At 49.5% G+C, this 25,154-nt stretch overlaps 1 protein-coding gene across 7 annotated transcripts in view; it reads right to left on the bottom strand.

Annotated features, from left to right (window-relative positions):
* Positions 1-25,154, bottom strand: part of FMNL2 (formin like 2) — a 216,364-nt gene that overhangs the window by 47,198 nt on the left and 144,012 nt on the right. For all 7 annotated transcript variants that reach the window (XM_029071852.2, XM_029071848.2, XM_029071849.2 and 4 more), the window contains exons 4-6: positions 23,106-23,182; positions 13,935-14,018; positions 11,175-11,327 (exon numbers count right to left, since the gene is read on the bottom strand). In XM_029071852.2, the coding sequence (XP_028927685.1) occupies positions 11,175-11,327; positions 13,935-14,018; positions 23,106-23,182 (314 nt within the window). The remainder of the gene's footprint in view (positions 1-11,174; positions 11,328-13,934; positions 14,019-23,105; positions 23,183-25,154) is intronic.

Here is a 25,154-nt window from a genome sequence, read left to right as displayed (position 1 = left end):
TGTAACCATAATCCAAGGAAGATTGCTAGCTCATTTCTTGGATGTCTCAAACACACTGATCCTTCTCTAAACGCTAACCATGCAGCCAGTCTAACCAAAGCCCAGGCGCTCTTCTTCTAACTTTCTAGGTCAACTTAATAGTCTGTGGCTGGAATAATCCTCAAGTCCAGGCCCAACATCACATTAGTGGATAACGCATCTCCTTGACCGGCAGTGCCTGGTGGGTTTTTTCCCCAAGGAGTCACCCTCCAAACTAAGAAAAATAGAAAATGTGGTCCACTTAGAAGCTGTTTCCATTTACTCATGTTCTTCGTTCTTAGCGAGACGCTTCGGAGAATGTCCTTAAAGTCAAATTGCTTCTCTTTGTAGTGAGTTGAAACACGTCATTCTAAACTATTTCCTTGTTCCCTACCAGCCCAGAAAGTGGAATAACGAATGCAGTTAATATATTTCTGGGGCAGTCAAATGCTTTCCTAATCATCTGCCAAATAGTCATAAGCACAGTGGCATTTTCTTTCCTCCCTCTATCGCAGGAGCACGAATTCAGTACTTAGCAAAGAAGGTGGGAACTAGCCACCGAGGGAGGCAAGACGTAACTGAAGCGACCCAAAAGATTTTTCTAATCACACTTACATATGGATTGAAATCATGCCCCTTGTAATTTATACTACAATGAAGGTATATGCAAAATGAAGTGACTAGTGTAACCTTATAAAGTCCCTAATAACAGTAATAATGATGATGGTATTTGTTAAGCACTTACTCTGTGTCAAGTACTCTTCTAAGCACTGGAGGAGCTAAAATAATAATCATAATGACATTTGTTAAGCACTTACTATGTGCCAAGCACTGTTCCATGAGCTGGAGAGGATACATGGTAATCAGGTTGTCCCACGTGGGGCTCACAGTCTTCATCCCCATTTTACAGATGAGGTCGCTGAGGCACAGAGAAGCAAAGTGGCTTGCCCAAAGTCACACAGCTGACAAGCGGCTGAGCTGGGATTTGAACACATGACTTCTGACTCCCAAGCCCAGGCTCTTTCCACTGAGCCATGCTGCTTCTCAAAAAAAAAAAAAGCTAATGAGGGTGGACACGGTCCCTGTCCCATATGGGACTCCCAGTCTTAATCCCAATTTCACAGATGAGGGAACTGAGGCACGGAGGAGTGAAGTGACTTGCCCAAGGTCACACAGCAGACTAGTGGTAGAACGGGCATTAGAACCCAGGTCCTGCTGCATCCCAGGCCCGTGCTCTGTCCACCAGGCCACGCTGCCTCCAAGTTCCCTAATAAAACAAAATGTCTCCAACTGTAGATTGAGGCGGCTCGACCCGACCGTATATTATTCCATTTGTAAATATTTACATTGATTTTGCTATGTGTACATATTTATTTAAACACTACAGTCGATAGCATCTGGTAGAAATATATAGATTGGGGCCTCTGTCAGAGAGAGAGAAGACTAGTTCGGATGGTTCATTTGCTCTGATCCAGAAGTGCACTGCTTATGAACTTTAAAAGGCTCGAAGCAATACTTACTCATATATAAAACTGGCTATTTCCCGCCTGTAAACTAGGGAACTCTTTTCACGAGGCCTGGGTGTGCCTGGAGAGGCAATTTATCACTATCTGCTCTCAAGTGCAGAAGAATACATCCCTTCCCCAACTTCCCTCCCTTCTCCCCTCCAGAGCCAGGACTGCTCCGGACAGTCATTTTCTACCCTGACTCCTAAGCAACCACAGACCACTTGGTCCACTCCAGTGCCTTCCTCCTACTAACTGGGCATTTTTCCTCCCTCTTCTCAGGTTCCTGAGTCTCACTGGCCAGATCAGGGGACCAAGCAGTACTCTGGAAGGAAATTTTGTCCTTATCTTTCTGACAGTTTATGGTTTTGTTTTTTACTACGGAAAGGTGCCCCACTCAATTTCTAGGGCTGTTTTCTTCTGGAAATATAAACCTCTTTAAAGGGCACCTAATTAAGGAGCTCATTAAATTTATTCAGCTGGTTTTCAGAGAGTGTACAATGGATTGGAAGTTACTTCAGCTGTACCCACATTAGTGGGGGTCCTTTTTTTCTCCAATCTGAGACTTTTGTTATGGGTGTTTTTTTGTTTTTTTTTTTAATGTTCTCCCAATCCAGCTTCTGTGCAAAAAAACCATCTGGACTCAGGCATTACATTCCAAGCCCGGGTCTAGGTGTCAGAGGACCCGGTTCCACTCCCAGCTCCGTCACTTGCCTTCTGTATGACCTTGGGAAAAGGACTGAACTCGGTGGCTCAGATTTCTCATCTGTAAAATGGGAATTCAATACCTGTCCTCCCTCCTACTTACACAGTGAGCAAGCAAATCGAGTTGGACACGGTCCCCGTCCCATGTGGAGCCCTCAGCCTCAGTCCCCATTTTACAGATGAGGTAACTGAGGCACAGAGAAGTGAAGTGACTTGCCCGAGGTCACCTAGAAGACCCGTGGCGGAGCCAGGATTAGAAGCCACGACCTTCTGACTCCCAGACCCGTGCTCTATCCACTAGGCCGTGCTCATTCCCTAACAGCAGAGTTGGTAGATACAATCTCTGCCCACGAGGACTCACGATTCCTCTCCAAACGCCGGGGAGTTGTAGACGAGGAGGCACCGCCTCCGCTCATCCGGGGGGTTTCTTTTAGATCCCCTTCAGGGGGGATGCGACGACGAGCCGCTTCGGCACGTTTCCACGGGCTACGATCGGAGACTTTTCAGAAGGTGTTTCGCACATTCTCCAAGACCTGAGTCCCCTCTGAATCACCCAGGGTTGGGCTGGAAAAAAATCACTGGCGTAATCCCTTCGCAGATTAGAATTTGGAAAGACGATCAAATGTCGGCCGTCGTGCCAGGCCAAACGCAGGTAGCCTGTTGTGTAATCAGCAACTTTGCACTTAGAAACACAACCGCGGCCTCTTTTTTTTTTTTTATGTCTACGGCGGAGGCTAGGAGACACCCTGTGCTCTGTGTCATAGCGCTCCGGGCTGTGGACTCATCCCTTTTCCCAAGCGAAGATCACACCATGCTAAATATTTCAATAGGAAACTTCCATAAAAGACCGGCACCCTAAAGGAAGAGCGGTTGGTGATTCATTAGGCGGTATTGGCCCCTTGGAAGTAGTCCCGAATTCATGCCCTAAGCTGGTATACTCTTACGGAATTATGCAAAGTAAAACTGATTACTGTAATGCATTCCGCTTGAGGCTATTCACAGGGCGGGCTTACGAAACAGCCTTACCTCTCCTAGGCGCCCTGGCCACCCTGGTGAGGTTTTTTAGTTGCAGAATCTGTCGAAGCCCAGACCACGAAAGCCTTAAGGACCCTTCTTTCCAAGTCACTTCACTTACTGGTACTAATTTCCTCCCTTTGGGTACACACCGCCCTCCCTGTTCTTAAAATGGTATTTGTTGAGCGCTTACTATAGGCCAGGCACTTCACTAAAACTCTCGGGGGAGGGGGGGTACAAGCTAATCGGCGTGGACACGGTCCACGCCCCAAGTGGGGCTTACAGACTTAATCCCCACTTTACAGATGAGGTAACTGAGGCCCAGAGAAGTGATTTGCCCAAGGTCAAACAGCAGACAAGTGACAGAGCTGGGATTAGAACTCAGGTCCACCAACTCCCAGGCCCGTGCTCCATTCATTAGGCTATGCTGCGCCCCTGAAGCTACCTGGGGGCACCTTTACAATGCTACTCCTACTACGACTAATAATAATAATGGTACTTGTTAAGCATTTAGGCTTGGGAGTCAGAGGTCATGGGTTCGAATCCCGGCTCTGCCACTTGTGCTTAATAAATACCAACATTATTATCATTATTATTATTAATCTGCCAGGCACTTTACTAAGTGCTGGGATACATACTGGATAATCAGGTTGGACGCTATCCCCAACCCACATGGGGTTCACCGTCTAGGAGGAAATGAGCAAGAGCTTGAACGAGCCTTGCTCCCCCCACGATGCACTGCTGAGGGGAGGGAAGGGGATCTAGGAATCTCCCACCCGGAAGGAGCTGCTCCCGTTCACAAGAGGTCCTCGGCCAGTTCGGAAGCGATCGACTCAGGGGGTCACTGGCCACACTCGGTATCTCGGCTCTTCACCCTCCTAGCCACGGAGCAATTCACCGCTTCTCCGGTCGGCGAGGTAAAACTCTTTCCGTGACACGCTGTTTAGCAAACAGATGAAGCCATTTACCCACACACCAGCTGTGAGGTAGATTGGGGCACACAAAGCTCTTTGTAGAACCGAAGAAATGGAAAGGACTCACAATTGACGTAAAGCTCCACAAATTAGGTATCAGACGCCCAGCTGCTTTTGTATATTTGACGCACTACACTTTCTCTTCTAGTTGTCCGATTATAAAAGCGGGTAGGACATCTCTCCACCACCGATTAAAGATATTGGCAGGCAAAGAAAAGCCAGGTTGATCGGTCCTCCAGAAGCCAGTGGGGGACAAAAAAAAAAAAAAAGCTATTCACACCAGAACAGTGAAAATCGATTCTGCCATTTCATACATCAAACCATCCACAGGAAAATGCACTGTTTTCTGAGCACATATTTCCTTCGATTGTTGACACTCCTTACGCAGCGATTGATTTTTGTCGGCTCTCTCCACACAGGCAAATTGGTCTCTTTCAGTTGACAGAAAAGGACACAGGGGACGTAAAGTTTGAACTCCCCGTTCTGGTCTGGAAGAAAAATAGAATCCGGAGGAGGACTTTTCTGGCTTCTTTTCGGGACTCCGGGACTCCACGACATTCCCACTAATGTCCCGCCGATGGACGTTACGTGGAGGGAACAGGCAAGAGCCTGCACTAAAGACCGCTTTGCAGTCTGAGTCCAAGAGAATAAATTTATAATCGGTTCATCGTGCTCTATAAGCAGATAGCACTGTCTAATGGCCTTCTGGAGATCTTATTTAATGCCACCGGTTGACTTTGGCGACCGCTGATTCGTGTGCCCGGAATCGGAAGCTACCCTTATTTGATTCGTGTGCCCGGAATCTGAAGCCTAGTGGAAAGAGCACAATGTATCTACCTCAGCGCTTGGCACAGTGTAAGTGCCTCACAAATACTATTATTATTATTACTACTACTCTTACTCTCCTAAACAGCAATCCCTCCTGGTATCTTGTACACTATGGCTGCTACATCGACAAGCCACCCCCACAATCTTGGCACGGCTTTTGAGATCCGGGAACGTTTTACTACTTTCTTGTGGAAGGTTGTATTAGCTTTCCTCACGAGACGGGAGCGGCAACCCCAAAAGAACAGGAAGGTGTGTGCAAGTGCTCTCTCTCTCTCTCATCCTCTCTCTCCCCTCCCTCTCCTCTCTTTCTCTCATGTAATTATTCATTAAAGTCACCCAGGCAACCAGACACCATATCTAGAAGTGGGTGGGGGGGTTAAGTCTGGTGTTTCTGGCTCACCGACCAACGCGTATTTTACTTCCATAGGCCTGAAAGAACCCACGACTGGGGTTGGTGGTGTTCGAATGAGGGGCCTCTCTCCTCATTTCTTATAGTCAATGACTGGACCAGTGGGTTTCATTTTCCTTTCTCTTACACTTCAGAATTCTCTCAGTGAAATTCATAAAAGGGCTAGTCCCACAACGAGACAGCATGAGTTCAACCTGCTAGCCAGGGCTTCGCCCCCTCATTCATTCAGTCGCATTTATTGAGCGCTTACTGTGTGCACAGCACTGTACTAAGCGCTTGGGAGAGTACAATATTACCAAGATAATCTGGGGCCCAGTGGGAGATATGAAGAGACACCAATCAATCGATGATGCCGAGGGTGAAACTCCATTTGCCGAATTGTACTTTTCAAGCGCTTAGTACAGTGCTCTGCACACAGTAAGCGCTCAATAAATATGACTGAATGAATGAATCCAGAGCATCTGGGGAGAAAACAACCACCAGAAGCAAGACCCACGTTCCTCTGAGCCTCTGGGCAGGTGTGGAACAATGGACCTTAGGGGAGATCCAGCCATTCATTCAATTCATTCGATCGTATTTGAGTGCTTACTCTATGCAGAGCACTGTACTAAGCACCGGGGAGAGTACAATACAACAATAGACAGACATATTCCTTTCCCACAATCAGCTTACGGTCTAGAGGGGAGGAGACAGACATCAATAGAAATAAATTACAGATACGCACATAAGGGCCGTGGGGCCGGGAGTGGGGAAGAAAAAAGGGAACGAGTCACGGCGACGCAAAGGGAGTGGGAGAAGAGAAAACGAGGGGCTTAGTCAGGGAAGGCCTCCTGGAGGAGACCCTGAGCCGGGGGATGGTCGTTGGAGAAAGAGAGGGTCAAGGGTCAAGACAGTCAGCCGGAGATCGCCGAAACAATGCTAGTATGTGGAATCCACCAGAACAGCTATAATCGGGGCCTGTCCGCATTTCCACCTAACTGGGCCATGAAAATGCGCCAGGACAAAAAGTCCGAATGTGCGTTTCTTAGCCCAACTGCATTTTTCTCTCCTCTTTTTTCTTACGGCTTTTCAAAAACAACAACAGAAAAACACTTTCAGTTGTTTCAGGCCGCAGATGTTGCTGGAAGGAAAATGCAGAGAGCTAGGGGATACAAACCCATTTAGGGAAACGTACTAATCAAAAAAAAAAAAAAAAAAAACCCTCAGTATTTTTGTGCCTATTGCTGTTTTTGTTTTGAAGACACATTTTTGGAACAATGGTCCATATTAAGAAGGAGACAACTTATTCCAAGACACTTTTCATCTGTTCCTAGTCTTTCCTGCATGCTAGTCTCTCACACGCTTGGAGTTTCTCTGTCTCTTTGGGTGAGTTCAGCTCTCTCAATGAGGAGATCTGTACTTCCCAAGTGCTTAGTACAGTGCTCTGTCCACAGTAAGTGCTCAATAAATAAATCAATAAATACGATTGAATGAATAAATCATTGAGGTCCCGGAAAACTGGTAAAAAGGGCTATAACACCCACCCATCATACTCTCATTATCAGCAGCAGCAGCATTTATTGAGTGGCTTCTGTGTCTTGGAAGGACACCGCGGAATTAGTAGTCGTAGTAATAGAATGTATGAGGCGCTCACCACATGCAGAGCACTGTATTACGCGTTGGAAAATAAAAAAGAGGTGGGATTTAGCTTAAATGAGCCCAGCCTTCAAAAAGCTTACAATCTAATGAGGGAGAGAGACACCCACACAGATGCCCTGGACACAGACTCTGTCTCTGCTTGTGTTTTCCTTCTTTTTCTTTTTCCTTGGTATTTGTTAAGTGCCTGCTATTTGCCAGGCACTGAACTAAGCACTGGGGGAGATATAAATTAATCAGGTCACTGTCCCACAGAGGGCTGACAATCTCAATCCCTATTTTACAGATGAGGTAACTGAGGCCCATAGAAGTGAAGTGACTTGCCCACGGTCACACAACAGCCATATGACAGAACCAAGATTAGAATCCAGGTCCTTCTGACTTCCAGGCCCATGTTCTACCCATTAGGCCATGCTGCTTTTCAGGCTTGTCAGTGATACATACAGCTCCTTTTTTCTACCCCTTCTCAAATTTAGGGGAGCGTAGGGAGAGTAAGCCGGATTCCCCCACATTTTTCAAAATGGACTAAAACAGCGAGGATTTGAAATAACTAGAGATGAGGTCAACAGGTGCAGAATAAAATGGACTTTTTGTAAACCGGGATCAGGCTGGCTCTTACCCACAGCTACACTAATAAAGGAGTTCCTGTCTCCAGCCGTGTGGTCTATCCACACGTGTGCTTCGTGCACTTTATCAGAGCGATCCGACGCATTTTAACCGATACAGAGAGCGTCGTGAGCTTTTGGAAAGGCCAACTGGGTACATGGACTACTCCGGTGAACATGAAATAGAACTATTTATGGCTAAATTAGGCGGCAGGAACTGAGGGGACTCTGGGTGTCGGACAGGTTATAAACCATTCAACGGTCATGAGACGGGTCGGGGGAGCCCTCGACAGCACAGAAATGACCTGTGACTGATCACGGGGCTGGCAGAGGAAACGGCGATGCTTCGGGACAAATTTCAATTCCACTGGGTCAAAACCCCTGGAAGTACTTGGGTTTTCTGGAAATCTACCTTCTGGTCAAGGTCAACTCTTGGGTGAAGTGCTTAGTTCAGTGCTCTGCACCCCGTAAACGGCTCAGTAAATACCACTGATTGATGAAGCGTTTAGGACGATGAAAGACAAAGAAGGGACATGTTCCCCGCTCACAGGGAGCTTACACTCGAGCGAGCTGACAGTATCCCCAGACGATGGATCTTTCAGGCAGGAACACCGAGGAGGACAGGCCCCTGTTTCGACGGCCACCCCGCCTGTTTCCTCCACGACTTCGAGAAGCCTCCATCCGATGGATTCCCCACCGGCAGCGGGAGAACCAAAATCGCTCCACGGGCTAAAGAGGGGAAGCTGCTCTGGGGCCTTTAAACTGAAGACATCGGAGCAGAAAAACCCATCCGCTGTTAGAAGAGAGAGGCAGAGAGTGCTCGAGGCCAGTTGGAGAAGGAACATTCTCAGAGACGTACCAGCATGTACCAAAGACCCGAGCGCACCTGTTTTCTTGGCATCAGCGGGCAAAGGACAGAACTGGAATCAATTAATCGATCAACTGGGAAAACCTAAAGAGCTTCAACCCCTGGAAGGTGTCACCAGCCAGGATGATCAGGACAGCTGCCATGCTGGCTTTCTAGGGATCTTGAGAGCTGGGAAAGAGTGCCAAGAGAAGCTTAGAATGGCTCACCTCACTGAAAACAGAGAAGAAGTGGGGTTTGGGGGAAAGAGCATGCGCCTGGCTGTCAGAGGACCTGGGTTCTAAACCCCTACGGCGTGTGACAACTTCTCTGTACCTGTTTCCTCACCTGTAAAATGGGGATTCGATGTCTGTTCTCCCTTTAAGACTGGAGTCCCATCTGGGGAAGGGACTGTGTCCAACCCGATTATCTTTCATCCACCCCAGCGCTTTTTTTTAAATGGTATTTGCAAAGTGCTTACTGTGCGTCAAGCACTGTTCCAAGCACTGGGGTAGATGCCAGTTATTTAGGTTGGATATGGCCTCTGCCCCACAAGGGGCTCACAGTTAAGTAGGAGGGAGAACAGGTAAATGATGTCCATATTACAGATGAAGAAACTGAGGCAGAGAAGTTAAATAACTTCCCGAAGGTCACACGGCAGGCAGGTCCTCTGACCCCCAGACCCTGGCTCTTTCCACTAGGCCACGGTGCTTCCTCCCACAAGACTACCGATTCTGCCCTCTCCCGCGATCAGCCGTCACCCATCCCTCCTTTGAAACCATCCCCTTCTCCTGCAAACTCACTCCGACTCCTCCTCTTTTCAATAGCCCAGCAGTCTTGACCAGTCTCCCCTGCCCCCCGACTGGGTGGAGTGGTGAGGGTTTGGAGGAGTCTTGGGACGATAAAGGCTGTGAACCACTTATCTACTGCGGTCACATCCCCCCGAGTCGGACCCGAGAGCCACCTATTTACCGAACTCATTCTCAACACATCAGACGTGATCGGGTCACTACTCCATATGCACCCCTGGGGCCCAGCTGAAACCGCCGATTGAAATGCCAAATCAATAGTAGGCCCAGATTAACTGGAGCACCTTTCCATCATCTTAAACTTAAAAAAAAAAAAAGCAACAAGAATAAGGGGCCGGTCTGTTATATCTGCGCCCTCAAGCAGCCTCCAGTTAACTTGAGAGACTCTGAAAGCCATCCATCTGATGGGATGCAAGGGGAACAGCTGGCAGCTAAACCGGCTCAGGTCTGAAATTCATCAAATCCGGCAGGCCGAGCGACGACGGCACGGCTGAGTGAAAACGCTACAAGTGTTCGACTGACGTGAAGCCCTCGGGCGCCGCAGGATATAATCTTGCCACGGATCAGTCCCTCCATCTCTCCCAGCCGGGAGGGCTTCGATCCACGGTGGGGTTAGGACCGGAGGGTGCTCGCGATGACACTGTTCGCAAGAGTCACAGAATCAAGAGCGGGGGAACCACCGGCTCATCTAGAGACGGATATTCTCGGTGGAGAGGAGGAGGCTCGCCAACGCCACTTCGATGGAGGTCTCTAGGGTAGGGTGAATATGGGCAACTGGCTTGAGTCCTACATTTTGGTGGGAGCCCATCCTTCCCTGCCTGGTCCAGGGAATTGGCCGGTGTGGGACCAAACCCGCTCCTGCCACCAACAGCTCAGGTCCTCGGTCTGGGGATGGGGAGCAATTTAGAGCATGGAACTATTGCCCCATTCCGTTCTTAGAGAATGGAACTATTGCCCCATTCCGTTCCTTAAACCCTCCCTACCTCCGACTGAGTAGAAGCAACAGGCCCTCCCTGTTGATTTGTCTGTCTGGAGAGGGTGAACCCCTCCCTCTCCTCCCTGCCCAACTCCTCTTCGTACTATTCACTGTGTTCCGTTCCTCACTACGTGGGGATGAAGGAAACAAAGAATGCAGAAAACGCTTTCTTTCCCTGAATGCTCTCCAGCTCTACAACCGAACGGCCTTGCCCCAAATACCTCCCTGACTTATTCCGGTCAAGGACCCGGAGTTGCCTATCCGCACCCCATCGCTGGGCGATTCTCCCCGACTCACCACGCCTTCCCCATATATTCTGCCTGCCAGGACCATTACACTGTCCCATTATGGCAAAGGAATAATAATAACAGCAACAATAATGATATCTGTTAGGGACTTACTATGTGCCAGACACTGTACTAAACGCTGGGGTGGATATGAGCAAATCGAGTTGGACACAGTCCCTGTCCAATGTGGGGCTCTCAGGCTCAATCCCCGTTCTACAGATGAGGTAAACGAGGCCCAGAGAAGTGAACCGCCTTGCCCGAGGTCACACAGCAGACAAGTGGAGGAATCAGGATTAGAACCCATGACCTTCTGACTCCCAGGGCTGAGCTCTATCCACTATGCCACGCTGCTTCCACTTTCCCCGGCCGGCCCAAGGAGGATATTTGATCAGGGTGCCGGGCTCTGCCTTTGAGATCGGCTACGGGTCCAGGGATGGACAGAGGGCCACGGTTTGGACGGATCTTTGGGATTCCTGAGGCTGAAGGTGTGACTGCAAAATACAACAGACAGGACACTCCCTCCGTTACTCAGGCGGGGAAGGGTTCTTCGGGTTAAGGCTCTTACCGGAGTGTGGAGTGTCTGCCGGAGCGGGAGATGCTGTTTCCGACGGGCGAGGGCAAGTTACTTCCTCTGTGGAGATCTTCGATAGACCGGCTCCACGGCTTAGACTTATCCAATGGGTTTTCCACATTGTTTTCTAAGCTTTCGAAGTCAAAACTGCGAGGAAACAGAAATTCCACCGATGCCTTGCATGCACACAAACACACACACACACTCCCCAAGCACACGCTTCTTCCTGCTAAACATCTGCAGCTTCACTAAGTCCCGGCAGAGTAAGGAGAAATGAAGAAAAAAAAAACACGTAAAGAGAAATCCGCAACAATTTCCCTGGAGCTAGGAATACAGCGGGAGCTTCGAGAACATTTTGTGGCAAATGCTGGACCTGAGCTAAAGGAGGAATGAATAACACGGGGATACGATTTCAGAAGACTTAAACAATCTTGAGTTATTTTTGCCACGGTGGAACACAGAACGCAATGATTGTCGATCTGCTGATTAGTGACGCTGCCATAGTCGGGGGGGAGGGGGTAGGAAATTGAGATCTTACAAGCCCTCTCTCTTTTGCTGCAATAAACTAATACTTGGTGTTTGTGCGATGAATTTATTTCGGTCCATCAACATGTGACCGAGCCATCTCCTGGCAAAGGAATGCCTGAAACATATGTGAACCATTACCGTAATAGTTATAAATTTCCTTTGATTCTCCAATCCCCTTCCAATGTGTTGCTGTTTAAAATAAGAGACGGTTGTTTCTCTCTCATTTTTTGAGGTTATTACTTGTGTCCCATTTTTGAGGGGAACAACTTGCCAGCACTTGTACAATTTTAGGAACAAAGTCCTTAAACAGGCATGTCTGTGTGCCTCGTGCACGCTCTCCAGCGTCAGTCACTCATCGTGGAAGACAAACGAGTCGTTTTCTTTCATTCATGTCTTTTTCCACATCTGCGTTTTGGGATTCAAGATGGTGGAGATGAGGGCTAAATACAATGGGCTGAACTCTACGCATCAGAAACCTGGAAAGGAGGAAGGCCGGGGGTCAAATGGACCCCATTTCAGAATTTCAGGCTCTTTGAGAGTGGGGAGCTGCTAATGCTGTTGAGCTTCCAAGATTGTCCAACCAATGGGTCCTTTGAGCGGGAAGGCAAAAGGAATTTAAACCGTAGAAGAAACCCCTTCCCCGGCCCAGTCTCACCTTTCTGCTGCCGAGGACCCTCCCCGAAGGTTGGGCAGTAGGAAAGAACACAGGGGGTCTAAATAAACCTTCGACCCCCTGTCTACCTGTACGTCGTTCTGAAAATCGCCGGTAGGACCTCCATGCAGCGCTGGCATTCTGGTCCCAGTGCACACAATGCGGGTGAAGAGTTCAAAAGTGATAAGATTCTAACTGTGACATCTGATACGCGGGTTGAGGGAGAGAGGCCGGGGGGCCGACGAAAGCAACGCACCCTCTGGAAATGAAGGCGGTGGAACCGGGCCCATAATTCACAGGGTGATTTCTCAAGAGAACAGCAACCGGTTCACTCTGTTTCTCCGGGTCGGCCTCTATGATTTGTGAGGAGAATCCAAGCGGAGAACTCCCTGAGCACTTTTTGGGGCTCTTCATCTGTAAGATGAGGATAATCATAGCTTCTCCCTAACTACCACGCAGGGATGTGGAAGGATTAATGAGATGGTGACTTTTAAGCTCTCAGAACTCAGAGAGGAAGGCAGTGTACACGGTTGCTTTTAGAAGAGACGCTAGAAAAAAAAATCTGCTGGAGCAGAAGGTCTCACTAGGAAGATAAAATTCACGTGGCTTTACTGCCAAATGGGAACGGGCAAACACGCATACGCGTGCTGGTGCATGTAAGCACTGGAGGGCCCCACAACCGCCCCCGGTCGCCATTCCCAGTCGGATCCATGACTTCCTGCAAGGACTGGCCTGAAATGCAAAGCTGCCCGTCCGGACTGCGAAAATTGGTCCGGAGTAGCAATGCCGACCTAAGCGCAGGTAACTCTTTCTACAAGGAGAGCGTGGAAACCAGCTCAGTCATTTAAACATTACTACCGCTCAGAAACGGAGCCAAAGGTCAGAGGCAAGAGTATTCTACGGTGCTTATGGGCCGACGACAGAAAACTGATTATTATTGACGGGTCAGCGTTGAACAGGAAGTAATCCTCTGGGGCCATTTTGATCATCTGTTTTGTCACGACCTTAGAGTGGGGGTGAGTAGGCGATACACAGGGGAGGCTGGATCTGGGCTGCTAATCGATCCAGCGCTTTGTACAGAGCCTGGCATATAGTAGGCTCTTGACAAATACCACAGTTATTATTATCATTATCTGCAGAAACTGCCGCACTTCCTTTGGTCCATGGTGACTACTTTTTGCCGCAGATACAAGTAGCCCCGGCTCGCTGTCCTGGGCTCTGCTGTTGTGGCCGTTGCAACTGCATCCACCGGAGGGTTGAAATTGGGCAGAACCCTTCCAAGCAGAAGCGGCTCCATTTTCGATTCATAAAAAATCTACCCGGGCAGCCGGGTGGAAAAGAATAGGGGTTTGATAAGGGACCCTCCGGCCAAAATAATTACCCCCCAACCCCGACTTAAGAACAGCTCTAACTCCAACTGTGCAATTTGTTTCACCGCAACACTGTAAGCTTCCCAAAGTCCCGCCACACCAGTTTCTGTTTCCTCCTCCTGCTCCGTGGACGGATGTGTGCCGCTAACATTCCCGTTCTGTCATCCCACAGACTCCTGGTGCATATATACAGGTTTGACTTACGTTACTGCGTACTGTGCGAACGACAAATATTCCACCAGGACATCGAGTCCTTTGTTTTCTTCATTCAAAAACTCCCGGACCCACCTGTCGGGGGAAAACGATTAGTGGATCAGTTCAGTTTTCTACCATTTGATAGAAGGAAAGGAGACGGGCGAAATGAGTACTGAGATGCATCCTCTGGGAAAAAGGAAATATGGGGCAAAATCTTCCTCCTTTCACGGGATCTACAAGCCTGCGGCTTCACGTGGAAATTTAGTCTCTTACTATATTAGCCATGGAAAGAGAGGGTGTCCGATCTGTACCTAAGCTTGGGTGGCCTCTGGAAACACGCAGGGAACTTTCCCCGAAAAGAAACCAGTCGTACGTTTTCCCACCACAGTTGCTTATCCAGGTCCTATTGGAAGGGGCTGGGATTGTCCAGGGGACTCAAGAAAGCTGGCGTCACGTCGACTCCGCCACCGAAGTCCGGGCTCAAATCCAAATCCACACATCTCCTCTCTGGCAGGGCGAGCCGTGGTAACCACCAAGTTACCCGATGCCAGACCGGTGCTTACGGGCTTCTTGAAATTTAATAACCGTCATGTTCTGGCTTAATTTTTTTCCGTGAACATAAAGACCTTCGAGCAGGCACTAGGCACGTACAAACATGGAGGCCGGGAGAGCTCACCTCCCGTTTTAGGGTTGAAGAAAAGCTATCATTTTTCCCTTCAGAGACCAACAGAGACCCGGTGGGCCCTGCTGGCAGCGGCCCGGCCTCCTCAGAGGCTTCAACCCTGGGGAGGAAACGCAAGGTCCGGGTGCCCCGCCCCGCCACGGACTCATGACCTGATGACCTGCGTGATAAATGGACTTCCCCAACCCCTTCAGAACGCTCCTGCTCCTGGCTGGAGTCGGAACTCAGAACCTATGGAAGGAGGACTTGCGTTGCAAGAGGGCTGTCTTCCAAAGCCAGTCTTCTGCCAGTGGGATTCAGGTCCTGAGTGCTACCGGGCACCGGTGGGGCCTTCGCTAGATGCGAAAGAACATGTGTAGAACGTGTGTCATTCCGGGTCACACCCACTGCCTGTCCTGCCCAGGATTCTGCCTCCCTCGGGGACACTGGGACGTTGGCAGGAACCGTGCGACGGCCGCCCTCCTGGATCGCCAGCTTTACGGTTAAGGAAGGACCACCCAGCATCCGTCATCACTTTATGCTCTAGTCACCCATCTTCAACAGCTTCTTCAGAAAACAATGCAAACCCCTCTTGATCTTATGGCTATCTCCGCCTCCACACTTGCCACAAATTCACTCGGGGCTTTGGCTATGGGCGTCCCGGGTGGTTGTACCTCTAAGGAGTCCAGGCTGGATGACGGGGTCGGGGACTTCTGGTACTCCTCCATTTTATTCCACCGAGGACAGGGATCGGGTCTACCACCTCCTAAGCACTTAGTACAGTGGTGCTCGGGAGAGTGGATGGAGCACAGGCCTGGGAGTCAGAGGAACTGGGTTCTAATCCCAGTTCTGCCACTGGTCTACTGTATGACCCTGGGCAAGTCACTTAACTTTCTATGCCTCAGTTCCCTCATCCGAAAATGTGGATTAAGACGGTGAGCCCCGTGTCAGACGGGGACTGTGTCCAACCAAATTTGCTTGTATCCACCCCGGTGCTTAGTACAGTGCCTGGCACATAGTAAGATCAAATCCGTATCACTGCCGACCCCTGACCGTGTCCTCCCTCTGCCCTGGAAATCACTTCCCCCTCATGCCTGATAGACCACCATGTGTCTTTATTAAAGCCTTATTAAAGCCACATCTCCTCCAAGAGGCCTTCCCGGATTAAACCCTCCTTTCCCCTACTCCCTCTCCCTCTTGTGTTGCCTAAGCATATGAAGCTGTATCTTTTAAGCCCTTGATATTCACTCCATTCTCAGCCCCGCAGCATTTACGTATATAGCTGTAATTTATTTTTTATCAATGTCTATCTCCTCTGAACCGTAAGCTCCCTGGTGGGTAGGGAACGTGTCTACTAATTCTGTCGCTCTGTACTCTCCTAAGTGCTTAGGAAAGTGATGCATCCATAATAAATATCATTGATTGATTGACTGACAGCCCCTTCCTTGCGTGTTTGATTCAGGGGAGCTCTACTCTGTGTGAGGACACCTCGAGGCCCATCGACAGATTGAAAATGAGTTCAAAAGGTTCAAAAAAAGTCTACATTTAAAAAAAACTGCCTTGCAGGGCACAGACAATGTCCCTTATTATTTCAACAAGCTTTTCTGCTGTGGTTTTTTTGGATTTGGGTTTGGGTTTGTTTTTCTTAATCTCTGCCTTTCCACTTTTCAGCTCCGTGGGTCTCTGACTCCGAGACCCCACTAGTCTTATGTTAAAAACATTTCCATCTGCACATCCCTTGCTGGAAACGGGTCTTAATGCCCTAGCGCAGGGTTGCCGACCTCGAGCCTCGTTTCAAACAAAAACCCACCCCTTCCCGCTCTCCCACACAACCAATACCCAGATTAGCTGCAGCAACTTATTTGGCAGGGGGACCCCAGGCCCCTAGGGGATTCAGCCCAGCCAGGGCCACAGTTGGGGGGAAGGTGGGAGGCAGTGGGAGCGTGACGGGGAGGTTGCGGTCGGGGGGAGGGAAAGAGGGGTCCTGTTTCCAGACCAGAACTGAATTACTAGTTGGAAAAAAAAAATCTTGGCTCAGGAGTGTTCATTTGCATTCTATTTGCATGCATTTACATGCAATCCCAAATCCAAGAATAGAATCATAGAACAGATTCCTCCGTTTTACCTCGCAAAATTGAATCCCTCTCTCATTCTCTCTTTTCCTCCCTCCCTCCATCTCTCTATCTTTCCTGCCCCGGCCACAAGGCTGGTGGATTGAGGCTGACCAGGCCACCGCTCCCGGGCTCTGGACCCCCCAGTGCCAATCCTGCCCCGATAACAAGCAGACAGGCAGCAGGCAGCCTCCTCCGAGTGGCCCCACACACCCCGAGGGCCATCTTCTCTGAGCCGCACTTGGAAATCAGGCCCTCGGGGAGTTTGCCGGACCGCTGCTAAAATTGGCAGGCGAGCCGGCAACCTCTTGGCCCTGGCCCCTTGGCCCTAGCCCCCTCTCCTCTACCCTGGCGGAAATGAGTGTCGGGGCAGAGGAGCAGTGTGGTCCAGAGGATAGAGCCCGGGCCTGGGAGTCGGAAGGACCTGGGTTCTCATCCTGGCTCTGCCACCTGGCTGCTGTGTGGCCTTGGACAAGTCACTTCACTTCTCTGGGCCTCAGTTACCACATCTGTAAAATGGTGATTACGACTGTGAGCCCCAAGTGGGACATGGACCTTGTTCGACCTGATTAGCTTTTATTTACCTCAGTGCTTAGTACAGTACCCGGCACATAGCACGTGGCCAACAGATATCGGAAAAATAAAAAGCAGGGAAAGGAATGGAAAGGGAATTGAGAAATGGCTCTTGGGCCCACCCCTCCCTCTGTGGATGGCCATACTCTCTACCCTTGGCCTTCGTGCTCCCTTACCAAACCATCTCTTCCCAGAGGCCCTTGGTGTATCCTTATCCCTCTTGTCTTTTCATCCTTTCTCCTCCTGTCTGGGTCCATCCCCCCAACTTAAGACTGCAAACTCTCCCGCATGCACCCAAGGGCCTAGTACAGTGCTCTGCATAGAGTACATGTTCAATAACTATGATTGATTGATTGAATGACGGAGACAGTCCCCAACTAATCCCCATCTCCCTGATCGGATCATCCCGTCGGCCACTCTCAACACTTGTGCATGTCCATTATTTAATTCCACTTTATGCCTGTATAATAATGATGGCTTCTTTTTCAGTGCTTACTCTTTAAATACCTAAGACTGTGAGCCCCATGAGGGACTGGGACTGTGTTCCATCTAATTGTCTTGTATCGATACCAGCACTTAGAGTGCTTGGCACAGAGTAAACACTTAAAAAATATCACAGATGCTATTATTACGTGCCAGGCACTGTGCTAAGCCCCGGAGTAGATACAAGAGAGGCAGATTGGATACAGTCTCCGTCCCACATGCAGCTCTAGGTCTAAGAAGGAGGAAGATAAGGTGTCTTATTCCCATTTTGTAGGAGGAAGAAATTGGGGCACAGAAAAGTTAAGTAACTGCCCAAAGGTCACACAGCAGGGAAGTGATAAACGTGAGGAGGTAGGACCCAGGTCTCCTGACTCTCAATCTCGTGTTCTTTCCACTAAGGCATGCTGCCCCTCTCCATTCATTTTTTGCTTACTTTTTCACATTCTTCCTCTTTTCCGTTGTATGCAGACTATCTGTCTCCGGCAATAGACTGAAAGCTCCTCAAAGGCAGGGGCCAGGTCTTCTATTTTCACTGAATGCTCCCAGGCATTCAATACAGAGATGCGCTCACAGTAGGTATCGATGACGATACACAAGCAGAATACACAGATACTATGGTTTCTTTTGGATTATGTGCAAACAAACATGCAAATCTGGGTTACTCTACTAAATTATTTCCATTTCCACCTTCTGCACACATTTAGATGCAGATTTCAATTCACCAAAAGGCCTCAGATTGGGTAATTGTACATCGTGAAAAGAGGAAGGGGAATGCTCTCTCACTCTGACAGCAGGTATAATTTACTCAGAACCCCCGCCCCCCGCACCCACCCACCCAGGTACTCCCCTTCTGGGCAGTTATCCAACATCATAAATGTGGATTTGGGCATGTCCCAGCCTGGGTTGCCGGGGGGCCGCCAGGGCCAGGGATTGTTCACCGATGGGAGGCAGGGCAGAGTTGAGAGGGTCGGCACCGATATTTCGACGACAGTGGCTCTGATACCCAGCACATCCAGAGCTGTGCCAATGTGTCTTGGAAAAAAACCACCGGCTCCGAGTGTTGACATCCCAAAACTATCTCATCATCGTGATCTAAAATTTCTCTGGGGTCACGTATGACCAGCAGCCGAGCTATAGGGGAGGGTCGGCGGGACTAGGATCCAAACCTGTTGGTAGCCCAAACCAAAGCTAATTTGGATGACTCGCCCCCACCCGCAAACACCACTTCACTTGGGCCTCGATGTCTAACGAGGGGGTTTCACACGCGTGCAGACCTTTTGGGCCCTGGGGGTGTCTGGCTCTTTCCAGTAGAAGCCCACGGTGGCTGATATACGTGTGAGGGATCGTAAAGGATGGACCACAAGAAGGGAAGAGGAGGGCACTGGCCCTTCCATCCCAGCCTGAGCCCAACTGGCTTTTCAGTGGGTCAGAATTTGCCCTAATCCACGCTCAATCCCGCCGACACCAACTACCGGTATGATCCAGTGAGAGCGAAGATAAGACTCCCAAGAGGCAGGATCCCTCTTAGAGTCCGGTACCCTGCCGTTCTCAAAAGCTGGGGAGGAGATAGAGTCGATGTGGTAAACAACTGGGGTGACTCTCTGTGGGCACCTGGGGGGTGGGGGGTGGCTAGCAAGGAGCAGCAGTGGCAGGAGCAGACGAGAAGGTGCCAGGCAGGGAGGCACAGGGCTGAGAGTCAAGTCCCGAGTTCTAATCCAGGCTCCACCTCTTGCCTGCTGTGCGACTTTGGGGAAATCCTTTAACTTCTCTGTGCCTCAGTTTCCTTATCTGTAAAATGGGGATCAAATCAATGGCATAATAAATAAGTAATTAATAAAAGCACAAATTCTTCCTCCCTCTGTGACTGTGAGCTCCTTGTGGGACAGGGACTGAGTCCATCCTGATTATTTTGTATCTACTCCAGTGCTTGGTACAGTGCCCGGCACACAGTAAGTGCTTAAACAAAGACCATAATAATAAAATAAAAATAAAGACTGAGTGAAATGGAGTCTCCTGGGGTAATTTCTAGAGTAGATTCAAACTCCCCCAGAAAACACCACAACTTGCCCCTCCTCCTGTCCTGGGGACCATCCACTGATTACCTGCTTCCTCCCAGAGCGTCCTGCGCTGAGCTAGGTCAGATTTCCCATACAGATGCAATTCCTCAGTTCAGGCTGGCCACCACCCGTCCCCTCCATGCCTCCGGACCATCTGGGGGTCTCGGGCCGCCGACTCCAAAGCCTCTCAGCGTAGCGGCTTGAAGTCGGGCGGCCTGGAAGGAACGCAGGCGGTGAAGGGGTGGGGAGAAGGGCACGCACACCCCGAGATGTCGGCGGCAGCGTTTTCAAGGCTGACTCGCTGCGGTTATTGTTTGCAGACTCTCCAGATCTCTTCCCCCTACCCACTTGACATCCGAAATGATGGTCTCGCTTCGGTATTTGATGGTCAATTTCATCTCTTTTCGCCTTGCGACATTCTGTGGGAATCCCAGCTGAGGTCTCCCCTTCTCCCTCCGGCGACCTCTACTAGATTCAGTCCAGGAGGAGGGACAAGAGTCGGGGGGGGGGGCAGGGGGAGGAGGGGGGCCAGGCCCCAGAGGCTGGAATCTCGACCGGGATCCATGCTGACAGGAAAGGATCCAAATTGGCTGAATAAGATGTAAGCTCATCCTTTAGACTGTAAGCTCGTTGTAGGTGGGGAACGTGTCTGTTTATTGCTATACTGTACTCTCCCAAGTGCTTAGTACTGTGCTCTGCACACAGTAAGCGCTCAATAAATACGACTGCATGAATGGATGGAGCCATTGACCAGCCCAGCCCAGATCCAGGGAAGGAGTTTTCCCTCTCCACAAAGCCCCACTTCCTGGGACGCAGGCAGAGGAATTTCCTCAGATAATCTGCAGGCTCGGACAGACTGGTCTTGGTACAAGGACGGAAGAAACAGCTTTCGGGATCTTGCTTGGTGGTTCTGTGGGCACCACATCGCCTGACCATTTCTCTATCCCTGTCTGTGCTAAGACCAAGTACATTATATGTTCAGTGAGTCCATTCTTAGAAAGCTATCTGATAGTAATAATAATAATAGCGGTATCTGTTAAGAGCTTACGACGCGCCAGGCACCGTACTAAGCGCTAGGGTGGATAAAGGAAATCAGGTTGGACACAGTCCCTGTCCCACATGGGACGCATAGTCTTTATCTCCCTTTTTTTTTTTAACAGATGAGGTAACTGAGGCACAGAGAAGGGAAGTGATTTGCCCAAGAGTCAGTCACAACAGCAGACAAGGGGAAGAGCTGGGATTAGAGCCCAGGTCCTTCCGACTCCCAGGCCCGGGCTTTATCTCCTAGGCCACGCTGCTTCTCTGATGATGGCCTATATAAGCTCCCACTGAGGGCATCATATTCCTCCTTCCCTCTGCTCCAGCTCGTGTGCCATCCTTAGCTCCTGCCCATCTCGTGCCCCCGCCTTCCTGGTCGATCACCTGGGAGCCAACTCTGAAACAATCAGACCACTTGTCTCTCCGTGTGTCTGTCTCTCGCTCCCTCTCTGTCTCTTCCCCCCACTTCTCTGTCTCCCTCTCCTTCTCTCTCTCACCCTCTCTCCCTCTCCCTCTACCCCCCTCCAATATAGAGACTGGAAGCCCGTTGTAGGCAGGGATTGTCTCTCTTGATTACTGTATTGTACTTTCCAAGCACTTAGTACAGTGCTCTCCCCACAATAAGTGCTCAATAAATACTCCTGAATGAATGGATATATAGATATATAGAGATATAGATATATCCTAGCAGAAAGATCACAGGACTGGGAGTCCCAGGACCTAGATTCTAAACCCAGATCCACCACTTGCTTGCTGGGTGACCTTGGGGAAATCCCTAACTTCTCTGTGCCTCAGTTTCTTCATCTGTAAAATGGGGATTTAATGCTACCTTTCTCTTTCCCTGTTAGACTGAGCCCCATATGGGAACAGGCACTACGTCCAGCCTGAATAACCTGTATCTCCCCCAGCGCTTCTAACGGCGCCTGGCGTATAGTAAGGCTTAACAAATACCATGACTACCATTATTTTGAAGGACACGTGGATTTTAACTACGCAACTGGTTACACCATTTTTGCTCGATACTTTCATTTCTGCTACTAACCCGGCCTTTGCACAACTCCGGTTAAAAAACCCCACAACCTTTAAACTGTCTGAAACCTGTAATAACGACGATTTCATTTTCAATCTTTGGCCCACTTAACCATGCTGGGTACTGGGGACGGCACAATGTCACGGCAATAGTGGGAGCCAGAGGTCCTCGTGGCACAGACTTGTGTGGCTGCCTCGTACGCAGCTCCTATACTGCTTAGCCAGGGCAGCTCTTTTTACTCCTCCAATCCCCCTGTGACCCCGGGCACCACACCCATCCACGAAGTCAGAAGAAAAAAGTCCGACCTCAAGGAAGACCCGAAGCCTTACACTTGCTGAGCGATGGCCACCGACTCTCTCTTGTGCTAAGCTCAGCAGGAACATATTCAATCTGTCACCAGATCCTGTCGGTTCTACCTTCACGACACGATTAAAATCCGCCTTTTCCTCTCTATTCAAATTGTTACTCTGCCGATCCAGGCACTTACCGTTTCCCGCCTTGATTACTGCGTCAGGCTTCTCGCTTGACCTCCCCGCCTCTTGTCCCTTCCCCACTCCAGTCCGTACATCACTCTGCTGCCCGGATCGGTCTTCTACAAGACCGTTCAGTCCACGTCTCCCCACTCCTCAAGAGCCTCCTAGTGCTTGCCCAACTACCCCCCGAATCAAACAGAAACTCCTTACCATGGGCTGGAAAGTATTCAACCAGCTCGTCCCTTCCTACCATATTTCGCCGATTTCGCACCACAACCCAGTCTGCACACTTCGCTCCTCCAGCGTCAACCTACTCACTGCACCTCGATTTCGTCTATTTTGCCACTGAACCCTTGCCCAGGTCCTCCCTCCTCATACCCGACAGACAATTACCCTTCCCACCTTCAAAGCTTTATTAAACTCCCATCTCCTCCAAGGGGCCTTCCCCAAATAAGCCCTCTTTCCCCCCCACTGTCTCTCTCGTGCGACGTCTACGCACTCTTTAAACGCTTGATATTCACCCCTCCCTCGGCCACACAGCCCTTATGTACAGATCCGCAATTTATTTAATTATATCGATGCCCGTCTCCCCCTCTAAGCTGTAAGTTCCTTGTGGGCAGGGACCTGTCTAAACCTCTGTTGTGTACTGTACTCTCCCAAGCATTCAGTACAGTGCTCTGCACCCAGTAAGCGTTCAATAAATACCACTGATCGAGTCCCCACAGATCAGAGAGTTCAGGAGACTGACACTTACCCAATGTGATTCGTCCTTAAGGAAATTTCCAGTTCTCGCAGCACTTGTGTCGATTCTTGGACGCGTCTTCTGAATTTCTTCAATTCAAGGAGAGGTGGAAGGGGGGGAGAAAACCACAAAACACAAATCCTTCAGAAGCAAATTTAGATCGACAGCAATAATTACAGGCTAATTACTGTAGACTTGATGAAACATGAAAAATGTCCCTGCTTTTCAAGAGGGTCTTCTCACGTTTCACTTGGGGTGAAGAAATTAATACAAAAAAAAAATTCACCGAGTAAGGACACTGGGTGTTTTCCTCGCTTCGGGATGCTTACACAGTTTAGTGCACGGGCTTGTGTGCAGGTGAGTGTGTAATGTGTTTGGTCTCTGGAAACACAAAGTCAGGCAAAAAATTGTATTGATGGTAATAGTGGCATTTGTTAAACATTTACCTTGTGCCAAGCACTTCATTCAACACAGAGGTAGATACTTGACCATCAGGTCAGGCACAGTCCCTGTCCAACACAGGGCTCACAGTCAAAAGGGGAGGGAGAACAGGTATTTCTTCTTCCCTCTGACTGTACTGTTCCAACGTGAAGCAGCATGGCCTAGTAAAAAGAGGATCTGGGTTCTAATCCTGGTTCCACCTCCTGTGTGACCTTGTTCAAGTCCCTTAACTTCTCTGTCCCTCGGTTCCCTCATCTGCAAAATGGGGGTTCCACACCCGTCCTCCTTCCTGCTTAGACCGTCAGCTTGATGATCTTGTCTCTACCCCAGTGCTTAGTATTGAGCGTGACGCGGAGTAAGCACTTAAATACCACAGTTAATATCATAATTATTATTTTTATTATCTCTCCTTGTTCTCTAGAGAGCAGTATCCTGCAAGGGTAGAGACCCGAGTAGGAAGGGAGTGTGGCCTAGTGGAAAGACTCCAGGAGTCAGGAGACAGGGGTTCCGGTCCCAGCTCGACCACCACCCAATCTTCTCTTCCAACTTTGGAAAACACACTTAACCTCTCCGGGCTTCATTTTCCTCACCTGGAAAACAGGGAGAAGAGACCACTCTATGTGGGCAGGCAAAACGTCTACCGATTCTGTTACACTCTACTCCCCCAAGCTCTGCACACAATGAGCGCTCAATAAATACCAGTGATTGAATGGTCTTTCGCCCTCTTACTTAGATTGCGAGCTCCATGATGGACGGCGATTCCGTGCAATCTGATCGTCTTGTATCTACCCCAGTGTTCAGCACAGCACTCTGTCACATAGTGAGAACTTAATACCAGGATTATTTTAATAATTGTACCACCACACCCTGTTTTGTCTCAGGAAAGGGAAAGTCCCTGAAACAGATCTTGAGGAGAAAAGGTGGGCATTGGAATGTAGTGGGATAAAAGGGCTTTCTTTCACGCGGGGAAGAGGTTCGGCTGTCCTTGGGCAACCAGACTCCACCGTCCTGTGGTTTGTGGCATTTCTGGGTGCCAGACACGGACCCGCCCCTCAAAGGGCAGACAAGTGCTTGGTGGAGAAGGAAGTCTGTTTGGCGCACTCAAGTCCCTGAGACAGCTAATTCGGTTTCTTCCTTCTCTGGCCCCAGGGACTTTCATTTTAAGCCGTCGTGATAAATTAAGGAAGAAAGCCTAAATATATCACATGCTTTGAAAACTGTCTTTTTTTTTTTTAAAAAGCAAGTAGCGTGGCCTAGTGGAAAGAACTCGGCCCTGGGAGACAGAAAAGCTGGAGTCTAATCCCAGCTCCATTTACCTGCTGTGTGACCTTAGGCGAGTCACTTAATTTCTCTGTGCCTCAGTTCTCTCATCTGCAAAATGGGGATAATAATGATAACAATGTTGGTATTGGTTAAGCGCTTACTATGTGCAGAGCACTGTTCTAAGCGCTGGGGTAGATACGGGGTAATCAGGTTGTCCCACGTGAGGCTCACAGTTTATCCAAAACCTACTGTCCCCACATGAGACCTGATGATCTTTTATCTACCCCAGCACTTAGTACAGTGCTTGGCACACAGAAAGCCCTTAACGAACACCACAATTATTATTATTATTATTAT

Source organism: Ornithorhynchus anatinus, chromosome 9 (assembly GCF_004115215.2).
Source record: "Ornithorhynchus anatinus isolate Pmale09 chromosome 9, mOrnAna1.pri.v4, whole genome shotgun sequence".
Classification (NCBI taxonomy): domain Eukaryota; kingdom Metazoa; phylum Chordata; class Mammalia; order Monotremata; family Ornithorhynchidae; genus Ornithorhynchus; species Ornithorhynchus anatinus.
This window is presented reverse-complemented; position numbering and strand designations above follow the sequence as displayed.